Raw genomic sequence first — 12,046 nt, forward strand, 5'->3', positions numbered from 1 at the left:
AAAAGATTACATCAAACTAAAATCATACGAAACTTCATCGAAATCTAATAACTTTCTCAAAGTAAGCAACCAAAAGAATGACACAGCATTACTTCGTTCTCTCGTTCTCTTATTAATGTTTTTTTTAATTGTTCAATAACACTTTTTTTGTTTTTTTTCTTTCGGATGTCAGAATTATATTTTTGCTTAAGTAAGCTAAGTTTTAGCGATATGCACTTTTCTCTGAGTTACGACATTGTCCTATGAAGAATGTCAAAGAGAAATAATACCAGAGTTTAGCTCAGTAAAGTAAATCAATTAATCATGCTATTTCTAAACTATGAATGCTTGAAAATAAAAAATTAAAAAATACTTCGTGGACTAAAAGCGAAGATTTTATCTGATTAAATGGTTTTATCAGAAAAATTGTTTTGCTGGTGTTTGATACGGTTTTGTTTCTTATATTTTACTTTTTTTAATTCCTATATATATATATATATATATATATATATATATATATATATATATATATATATATATATATATATATATATATATATATATATATATATATATATATATATATATATATATATATATATATATATATATATATATATATATATATACTTATTTCAGATAAAGGAAGTTGCGCCTAATACGACCGAGCCAGCTGTTTCTCGCTTCTGGAAACACGACGTAAAGGTAAGAGAGTACTGATAACTCACATTGATTGGATTATTTTTAACATTAATTGAGTGAGTTTCAGAAAGGTGTCATAATTGAAATTTTACTAAATCAGGTCAGAATGAAAGTTTTCTCTTTAAACAGAATTTACTTCTAAATTTCAGATGAAATTATATAAAAGTTTCATTGTTTCGTAAGTAAGATTGCTCAAAAATATCGATATCTGGTTGCATAATTCACTGATATGGTACTTACAACATGGGTGCCAATAATCAAAAGTTATTGATCGAGTTTCTGTGGCCATAAAATATTAAAAATGACTTCCTACTTTTAAAATCATTGATTGATTAAAATTTAAAAATATACAGTATGTATATAGCAAACAAATTTTATGAATTATTATAATTAAAACGTTGGCATTATTATTTTTCTTAGCTGAAAGGGTGCATTATTTAATGGTATTAAATACGGTAGGCTATTTCATTTTACTTATTAGATTTTTGTGAACAATATCTGTCTTTTATCAATAGTGCAGATCAACATCATTAAGATCAGTACTGCAAGATATTAAACCCTTGACTGCTAATTTTTTTTTAATTTTTAGCTGGATAAATTATATATGTATATGCACAAGAAGTTGAGTAACGGAATAATTATATTCACATTACGTCTTGTTTTGAAAATATTTGATATTTTTGAATAAAGATATCTATATAAAATATCATTCAATAAAAAACAAAAGACTGGGTAAGTAAATACTATTACCTCCAAATTGCATATCTATGCGCGGTATTTCATTATAATATAAAAAATAAAAATATAATGCTTTAAATATAAAAATTCTGTTCCGTCAACTTACAGACGAATTTCGTATTTGTTTCTTCGTTTTAATGAAATGAAGTACAGAATATACACTTTCTACTATGCACAATGTTGACTAATATATACAAAAGGAAATTAAATTGTCAGATGTACCAAACATATTTTTGGCGTGGAGTGATGCATGTAAAATTCCAAATTTCTCAAATGGGGATCAGCTAATGGATTAAGAATAATAAATAATATAGTTTATTTATTTCAAAAACAATATTTTTGAATTTACTCCAAATTTCTGTAAGCATAAAATTAACCTTTTATCCCTTATGCAAAATTTTACAAATAAATCCACTATTTCTTTTACAAAAGTTCAGATTCTTGTTTGAGATCATCATCAAATTATCCATTTCACAAAATATAGGATATCATCTGATCGACTCGCCACGCCTATTAACAAATGCAAATATGCTTTTTCTGGTTTATGAAAGTTTTATATGATAGTTTATAATCAATGGAGCTGTTTTGAGATAAATATGTCGAATTTTTTTTTTCAATGATTTTACCAAGATATAGTAAAAATATTTATTTTATTCTTATAGTTCATGGAACTTGAATTTTAATTCATTAAACTCATCCCGTTTTGCCAGTTTCAAGCTATTCACTTAAAATACTCCCAGTCTTAAAGGCGAACTGTTAAGAAAAATCTTTTTGTTGTTTCGTATTTCTAATTCATTTTTTAATTTCCTCAGGTTGCCAGAGACTACAATAAAACTTTAGGAGAAAACGAAGGCGAAGACCTTGGAAAACAATTTTTAGAAGAATGGGCGGTAATTTATTTACTCTTATTCTTTATATTTCAAATTTCATTGTTTATAATTCTGAAGAGAGATGGAAAAATTCTGATTAAGCATTTTGCAATCTGCAAACATTTTCATGGTATTATTTTGATTGTACAATGCAGATATTATGTAAATTCTTAGAACTGATTTCGAAGAACAGTTGTTTAAAAAAACATCTATGCGCTATATACTCTTTTTCTTATCAGCATTTTTAAACATCTTGAACTTATAAATTTTTATAAAAACTCTACGATTAAATTGGATAATATTAAGAAAACACTTATATTAAACATATTATAATTACTCTGTACTTTTCGTCGTTTATTTCATACATTTCCAAAAATTAGCTCGTTTAAATACAGACAGCAATTGTAAACAAAATTAAAGAGAACCCCTTCAGAAATTTCTTTGCGTTTGAGTCCGTAGAAGATGTTTTATCTTCGGTTATTTTATATTTGTAACTGTACGATAATAGACGAAATTCTGAATAACTTTCAACAGAACCTGAGATCCAAAAAACTACTTTTAGATTATTCGAAATTGCAAACATCTTAAAAAAACTGGGCTTTTAGCGAAGACAAAGGAAAGTCTTTTCTTCTACATTGAACTTCCAACTGGGAGGACAGATCAGACATTCAAAAGTCAGCTCTATAAATTTCAATCTCCTGCCACATCTCACCAAGATCCAGCTATTCACAATGCCAGAACTCTTAGTACGTTTCGCTCGGTGCTCTACGAATAAGTTTCAAATGCGTAAGATGAGGAAGCACAAAAACAAAAATATTGTACACATTAAAAGATGAGTTTTATACGTTACCTGGTTTTGGTAAATACACAATCGCATCAGTACGAATACACGTGCATTTAAAGTACTGAAGTGAAATAGAGATTCATTTCTTAGAAAAATTATTTACCTGCTCATTGAGAACTATTGTAGAAAGACAGGCATAAGTTTTAACAATCCAGATGACAATTTTAATTTTTTTTTAATGTTCTCGACAGATTATTGGAGCTATTTTCTTAAAAGGGCTTAACAAAGCAAATGTGTCCTCCTTTTATAACAAAGAACCATTTTTAACGAGATCGTATAAATGACAGTTTGATCCGGCATAAAAAAAACTATCATTTTCAATCTCATAATTAATATTAACTTCTTTCGTCATCTCTAATCGTAACTCCTTTCATTGACAATATTATACAACTTATAATTTGATAAATTAGGACAATACAATAAAATTCTCAGCTGAGAAAAAGCAGAAAAGTTCCACGAGGAAAGGGAAATCCTAAAGATGAATATCATAACTGTACCAACCTGTAATTTTTAGGAAAATATCCATTGACACAAATATAAATATTATGAAATTTCAAATAAATTTTATTTCTGAAACAAACTAAAAAACTTAAAATTATTTCTGAATCAAACTAAAAAAGATACAATTGTATTTAGCGAGCTCTAATACTGCTACTATTGAAATACAAATGAACTTAACCAAATGAGTAAAAATACCAAGTCGATACAAGCAAAAAGAATAAAAATAGAATCAAAAAAGAAATTAAGAATCCGGCCTGAAGACTTTCTCAAATGTCACCCTCAAGGGAGGGATTGAAACAAGGGATTTTTTCTGTGAGGGGTCTGACTTTCGTCTTATAATATTGACCCCTCGTGACCCTAAAATCCCCTGAAATTGAGGCCCTAGAGATAAATAAGCAATAAATTATAAGTAATAAAGCAATAATTATAAGTTATAATTATAAGTAATAAAGCAATAAATTATAACTTCCAATTTAAGCGAAAATTACAATAGTATAATATAAACTATAAAAAAACACTCACAACCAAAAATCATTAAAACAAAAAGGAAAGAACCTACCAGTAACATGTTAAGCTTCTACAAAAAGGCATCAAGCCAAGCGTCTATAGCTGCCCCTGCATAAAGCGCTTCGTCATTCTAAGTAATAAATAATTAGAGGTTCTCAGCGTCATCTATTGAGTTAGTTAATGTACCAGAAAGCCTATTTTTAGTTATGCAAAAAGATCAGAAAAAAGACAAACCTTCTTTTATTAAAACTTCAATATTCCAAAAGTTTCCAGGAAATTCATTAGTAGTTAATGAGATTATTCATTGCTTCAATAAAAGAAATTTTGTCATTACAAACTCTTTTAATCCTGTTAAATGGTGCGAAAATTAAATTTTTGAAAATTTTAGAATTTATATTAGAATGGTAATTACTAAGCTTAAATATTTTAAAGTTCAATTCATCCCTTTTATCGTAGATGCCAACTAAGGTTTTGCCATTAGAAATTTCGATTTTTAAATTCAGATAGGTAGCTTTAAGTTGATTTTCGTTTGTTTCAGTTAGAACTAAATCTTTTAGATAACAATTAGTAAAAATATTAGTATTATCTAAGTTTAACAAAAGTAAGTCATCGATATATCTTCAACCGTTTATTACATTTTGATTTTTAATTGTGAGTGTTCTTTTATAATTTATATTATGTATTGTAATTTTCGCTTAAATTGGAAGTTATAATTTATTGTTTTATTTCTGTAAAAACTGATTTATCTCTAGGACCTCAATTTCAGGGGATTTTCGGATGACGAGGGGTCAGTATTGTTAGACGAAAGTCAGACCCCTCACAGAAAAAAATCCCTTGTTTGAATGCCTGCCTGATCGTTACCCTTGAGAAAGTCTTCAGGCCGGATTCTTAATTTCTTTTATGATTCTATTTTCATTCTTGTTGCTTGTATTGACTTGGTATTCTTACTGATTTGGTTATTATATATATATATATATGTACTGGAGTTAAATAAACTTAGCTTTAATAATAGCCATTATTTCCTTGATATGACATTACGCAAGTAATTACAAATCCTTTGTCCTCATTGAAATATTTGGATTCTTTTAACTGCATTTGATTTGGTGACTTCTGGAATGCGCTAACAACAATAATTCTGTTCAATGACCAAATTAAAGTTATTGTAGTAGATAATAAAGTTCATGATTAGACGGTATTTATTAGATAATCCTTAAACTATTCTTGAAATTAAAACGTATTCAGGGGAAATTAAGATTTGACAAACTGGTCAAAATAAGCTTGCTTTATGCTCATATTACTCAAATCTCAATATCTTGCGGATACTTATTGCTTTCTACAATTCACACATTAATGCCTCTGCATTATTTCGTTGTTTGTGAGTTGTTAATTTTCAGATTTGTAATTGTTCTGATCGTCCACAATTGACCTCGTTGATTAGAAGTGAAAATATCTGGTTATCCTTTACGATATAGTAAAGAAGTATAGGAGACAATAAACTTTTTACAGCCATGATATATTTATATCCTGCTTTTGTTAATTCAACTGAAAACATAAAAGACTTTTAATGCAATCAGGGCAAGATGAGTGGGATAAATGGATGACCATATCATCTTGTCCAACTGCTTATTATATTTTGCTTATAATTATTTTGGTTCATTTTTTTTTCTAATTTTATTCACGAATTACTTCCTACCGTGCTGTAAGGTGCAAAGACATAGAGATAATATCCTAGCTATCTCATCTTTCGAAATATGTTAGTTCAAAGGATAGTACATAAAGTTGAACAAGGACATTTAAAGCAAAATAAGCAAGAGGCTCTTAAAATTAGTTTTATTATATAGAAAATAGATTTTATTTCTTGAGGGGGAAAAAAAGAAGGAACTCAAAATTCATGGCATCAGTTGAGAAAATGACAGATTGTAGTTCTCCTGCTATGAAATTTATTTTGAACCTCCATCGGGAAACTAGGATAGAATGGGAGGCATGGAAATGCTCAAAATTAGAAAGACTGAAACGTGTTTAATTTTTAATAACTAATTAATAACAAATAATTTATTATTTATTGTAGGTAAGAGTTTTAAAGACAATAACAGTTTCATCGCATACTATTCAAGAAAATCTACTTAACAAAGTTTAATTAATTGTTATACTGTCTTGTATAGTCCATAAAAAATGTATGGAACTTTTATAAGAATTGTCCTCTTGCCCTTGGATCAAAATAATTTTGCCCTTGTACGGATGCATATACAGTCATAATCAGTACCGGTGCAAGATGGCAATTTTGAAACAACTTTTTAAAGCTGTTAAATAATATTGATTATATTAAAATAAAAATTTACCCATCACGATGCGATGAAGAAAAGGCCATTTTAATAATATATGCATAGAAAAGCAATTTACTTCAAAAACTGAATTTATTAAATTGATCAATTTTAAGCATCGTCAACTTTGCCCCTGGCTCTTCTACCACATGTTTTAACATGCCATTTACAGATCAAAAGGCAATAAAGAATAACGATCATATATCAAGGAAGGGAGTGATGGTATATTGAGCAACAAAATCCAACAAGTGAATAAACTGGAAATGATAAAATCCTCCTGACTTTATCTATCTACTTTAAATGATATGACGAATCGCCAATGAAAGAAATTCAGAATATTAACCATGAGATGGAAAGAGATTGTAAATGCGGAAGTCCGCTTGTATCGTGACATTTCTAAACCGATTCTGGAAATTGTATACTTCTAATTGAAAAAATTCTTTTTATTATGCAAATATTGATAGTTTATAATGTTTGAGGTAGCAAGTGTAATTTTTAAAAAGTTAAGAAATCTAGGAGTGTTTTTGTTGTTGTTTTTTAGTTTTCCGGTCTTATTACTCGTTTTTGGTGCATTAGTATTTGAAAACAAAAGAAAAACAGGAAAAAAAGGTTTCACTCTTATGCGACTAAAACTCGTCGAGTTATGACCTTTGAATGTCATAATTTTTGGCCAAATAACGGCCTCCTCGACGGAATGCTGCGATTTTATTAGCAGATCTACCTCAAACCGACCATTGAAATGACTAAAATTAATATAAATATTAGGAGAGAAATCTCTTACATCCTTTCAAATAAATTTAATAAAACTTATTTAACAAATTTTTATGAATAGACATTTCCCAATGCACATTAATGAAAAAAGCATTTTTTGGTCATAGGTATTGGAATGGCTATTTGTCATTTCAACAAAGTCTTAATATTATTTGAATAAATAGTGAAGTGAAAGAATTCAACCATCTGTCATGTTAGCTGATTTTTAAGCTTCACATCAAGATGTTGGAAGTTGACCTTGTAAACAATCACGCTCTACTGCCAGTTAGTTTATATGAATAATAATCTTGTGTAAATTTTACAACAGCAGAGAATTACATTCCATTATTAAATATCAGACAAAACTTCTAAAAGAATGTCAGTAATTTGCATGTTTTAGTTCTATAACACACGTTTATTGAGTTTTGCAGCTGAATTTTGCTTCTAAAGTTAGTTTTTAAGCGTTCGTTCTATTCCTCAGAACTTGAATGGAATCGATCCAAATACCTTAAAGAATGATTCGGAGGAAAGTCGGCTGACACAGTTACAGACATTGATGGACATTGTGGAGGTAAATATCATCAAAAAATGATAATTATCTATTGCTGTGAAGATATTTCCTGAAATTTTTCACTTGTGCAGCCCGGTCGAGAATTATGTAAGATTTTTGTAATGAATAACATTCTGTATTTCAGGATGCCCAAGAGGATGATGTACTACGGACAATTTCGATGAGCGTGCCAGCTGCTGCTGAAGTAAGTAAAAGATATTTTTTCAATGAATAAAGTTCACCGACATTTGTTATTTTAGTCGAATTTCTCTAGATTTTATAAATAATTCATTGCATCTGTCAAGCTCTCTTAATTTCATACAACAAAGTATCCAGTGTGAACACAATCCTTAAGTAAAAAAATAACCAGATTTCCTGAAATGGAATCCAAATCTGATAAAAATAAGATGATGGAAGTGGTATTGAACAACAAAATCCAGTATATGTAAATAAACTGGAAACAATAAAATTGCTAAATCTTACTAAGAAATATGCTAAAAACTTTTTAAAAAATACTATATTTTGTTTTTATATTTTCTGCTTTTCGATATTGTTATTTCATTCATATTGATTATGGTAGGATAAACATCTTTTATTTGTAGGAAAACGACTCCTTTAGCAGCTTTTTTAAAGATTAAATATTAAAAAGGCTGTTCTATAAAAAAGGATCATAGATTAATGAAAATAATTAACGATACCTATCTTCCAAATTTTTATGATCTTTCTCAAAATATTTCGACTTTTATTCGAGTCTTCATGCACATGCTGATAGCCATTATTCGACAGGCAATTCGAAATCGCTTTCGTAGCTTTTACCACCTGATGAAAAACGTTTACTGCGACAGTACTTCGTGAAAAAGAAAAGGTTTCATCAAAGCTATAAGGAGGATGGATGTGGAATGCAAGAGATGGTGATTTCTGAAGGATTCGGAACCCACCGTATACAGAAACTTGTCATGAGCAGTTTCTCAGTAACAAACGTGTGAGGGGCACCCAGTGATAGGTTCAATCTTTCTGGTAGGTCTCTTAATGAGATTTTTGTGATTCTCAACACAATAGCGGTGTTGATATTTACTTTCGATGAAGCAGCCAATGGAGCATCAAGTTAACATTCTTTTGAAATCGATTGTCTTGTCATTTTAAACATCTTCAAACTGCGATGTAAGAAAGACATAAACTTCTTGTAGCCTCACATAGGCTTCAACAAAAGATGTGTTTCAATGTGTTTGTCGCCTGTCGCCTTGACAAGACCGCAGCAGTAACTTGCACTTTCTGTTCTTCACTTATCAAGCTACTCATAAAGACTTACTTTTTCTGAATTTTTTCCTACTTTACAAAGCAATGATCATGTTTTATTAAGCAATACTCGTATAAATACGAATTATTTACAAATAACAGAAAAAAAGCATAATCTGGGACATTATATCCGGGGCAACTGTCCAAGCGGGACAAAAAAATAGGTTCAAGTGAGATCGTTATTTTCCTATTTAGCGCAGCGTTTCTCAACCTTTCAGTATTCGCGACCCAGTTTTCAATCATAATTTTCATCGCCCCCCCCCCGCTTACAATAAAATGTATACAACAATAATGTATATTGAGTATTTTGGATTCTGTTTTTAAATTATTTTTAACTAACTGCCAAAACAAGAGTAAAAGCGAGCCAACGTTGGAGAGAAACCACATCTTGCATTTTGGACAAGCGGGCGGTGAACAGATGAAGCGAATGAAAGCGGAGAAAATTTAAATATTATATTTGAAATGAAAGCCAAACAGGGAGATAACATTAAAAGAATAAGAAAGTAGAAAAATTCGTTAATGAAAGTTAACATAGACGGGATGAATTTAGAAACTGGGAATACATTTATTCGAATAATAAAAGAAATAAAACAAAAGCATGTCTAAACAAAAGTGAAAAAAATAAGCAATGTTTGTGGAAGGGAAGCCACACGACCGATGCCATCTCCAGCATGAGCGGAACAAATGGTTTCTCATAGGAAGAAGGAAAATGTTCGATAACGCAAGTTTCATTTCCAGCCAGTTTCATTCGAGTCGATCCTTTTATCGCTCTGGAATATATAGTGAATGTGTATGTTATATATGTTTTCGCGTTAATTGCAATTCACCATATTAAATATCCACGGCAGCAGATTTATGCAGACTCAAGAATAAATTTTTAAGCGGAAGTAAGCAAGCATTAGGCGATAGTCAAGCATCAACAAGTACACAGACGAGCGTGGTTCCGAAAATAAAATCAAGAAAATGTTCTCAAGAATACTTAAATTTTGGTTTTACAAGTATTGAAGTAAATGAAGAAGAAAAGCCCTTGTGTATCATTTGCTCAAAAATGTTGACTGCAGACAACATGAAACCTAATAATCTTAAACGACATTTGGAAACGCTTCACAGTGAGTACGTTAACAAACCCAGAGAAATTTTCGAATTAGAATTAAAATCATATAAAAAGCAAAAATCATTTTTAAAGAAACTTTGTCTGTGAATAAAAAAGCTTTAATTGCATCTTACAAAGTTCATATAAAATAGCCAGATGTAAAAAACTTCACACCATTGGTGAAGAGCTTATTTTGCCAGCAGCAATTGAGATTGTAGAAACTATGTTTGGAGATAATTTTTCAAGACAATTGCAGTCCATACCTCTTTCAAATGATACTATTGCTCGTCGAATTGGCGATATAGCTGAATATGTACAGTGTCAGCTTTTCTCGAAGCTGCATGACAAATTGTTTTCAATACAGCTTGACGAAGCAACAGATAGTAATAAAGATGCTCATTTAATTGCCTATGTTCGAATTTGTGATAATATGTCAGTAGTAGAACTACTTTTCTGCAAACCAATAGAACTCAAAACATCAGCGCTCGCATTATTTGTTATTTTAAATGATTTTATGAACGAGGCAAACATAGAATGGAAAAATTGCATCGGAATATGCGCCGATGGTGCTGGTTCAATGTCTGGAAGATTCCAAGGTGTACAAGCACTTGTAAAACAAAAATCGCCTCAGTGCAACATTGCATGATCCACAAAGAAACTTTGGCTTCGAAAGAAATGAGTCCTGGTTTGAATATTGTGTTAACTACGGTTGTAACCGTAGAAATTATATAAAAATGACACCCCTGAAATCGAGAGTATTTTCCGTACTTTGTAAAGACAGGGGTTCAGTACATGCAGAGTTACTATTTTATTGCGAGGCAAGATAGTCATCAAGTGGGAAATTTTTGCAGCGTGTTTATGAATTAAGAGAAGAAATCGCCATTTTCCTAGAAGAAGAAAACAGCCAGAGGCCGAGAATTTTTGCAACGGTTTATTTGGGATGAAATTGAGGTACTTGGTCGACATATTCGAGAAATTAAATAATTTGAATCTTCAACTCCAAGGAGCAAATACACATATGTTGGATACGAGTGATAAAGTTAATGCAGAAATTTAAAGCAAAAAACCTAACAATGTTTGCAAATGTGGATGATTGTACTAAAACTTACAAGGCTGAAGAAGAACATGTAAAAGTTTTTTTTGTAACCATTGAAAATCATTTAGTCATGCTGGCAAAGAATTTTAAAAAGTATTTTCATGCTGACGACAAACTGATAGTAAGTTACGAGTGGATTAGGGATCCATTTCATAAGACTCCCGAAGGACTCTCAATTGATGAGGAAGAAAAATTCATAGACTTCACGACAAGTGGCGAAACTAAAAGATAATTTAGTAATAAATCACTATTTGAATTTTGGGCAGGAGTACGGATGATTTTTCTGCACTAAAAACAAGGGCATTTCACATTCTATTACCATTCAACATCCTACCTTTGTGAAACTGCATTTTCTGCTGTGGCTTCTTTGAGTACAAAATATAGAAACAGAACTTACTAATATTAAGCCTTATTTCGGCCTTATTATATTATTATATTATATATTATTATATTATATATTATTATATTATATATTATTATATTATATTATATTATTATTATATTATATTATTATTATATTATATTATTATTATATTATTCGGCCTTATATATTAAGCCTTATATTATAATTTCTAATATTAAGCCTTACTTCGAAAAACCTGCAAAAAACTTTGCTCTGCCAGACAGGCCCAAGGAAGTCACTAATAATTATTAAAATTGTTTTTAATTTAGTATGTTTTGATTTAGTAAGTTGTTTTATTTTAATAAGTTATTAAATATGTCGAAATGTATTTTTTTCCTATGTGTATGTGTGCTTTTCTTTCAGTCAGTTAATCAATTTTTTAAAATAATATTTTCTC

The 12,046-nt window shown here is 29.9% G+C and overlaps 1 protein-coding gene across 2 annotated transcripts in view; it reads left to right on the forward strand.

Annotated features, from left to right (window-relative positions):
• Window positions 1–12,046, forward strand: part of LOC129963216 (uncharacterized) — a 126,211-nt gene that overhangs the window by 102,428 nt on the left and 11,737 nt on the right. For both annotated transcript variants that reach the window (XM_056077404.1, XM_056077403.1), the window contains exons 13-16: window positions 619–684; window positions 2,232–2,309; window positions 7,693–7,782; window positions 7,907–7,966. In XM_056077404.1, coding sequence (XP_055933379.1) covers window positions 619–684; window positions 2,232–2,309; window positions 7,693–7,782; window positions 7,907–7,966 — 294 coding nt within the window. The remainder of the gene's footprint in view (window positions 1–618; window positions 685–2,231; window positions 2,310–7,692; window positions 7,783–7,906; window positions 7,967–12,046) is intronic.

The sequence above is a fragment of the Argiope bruennichi genome, chromosome 3, assembly GCF_947563725.1.
Source record: "Argiope bruennichi chromosome 3, qqArgBrue1.1, whole genome shotgun sequence".
Taxonomy (NCBI): domain Eukaryota; kingdom Metazoa; phylum Arthropoda; class Arachnida; order Araneae; family Araneidae; genus Argiope; species Argiope bruennichi.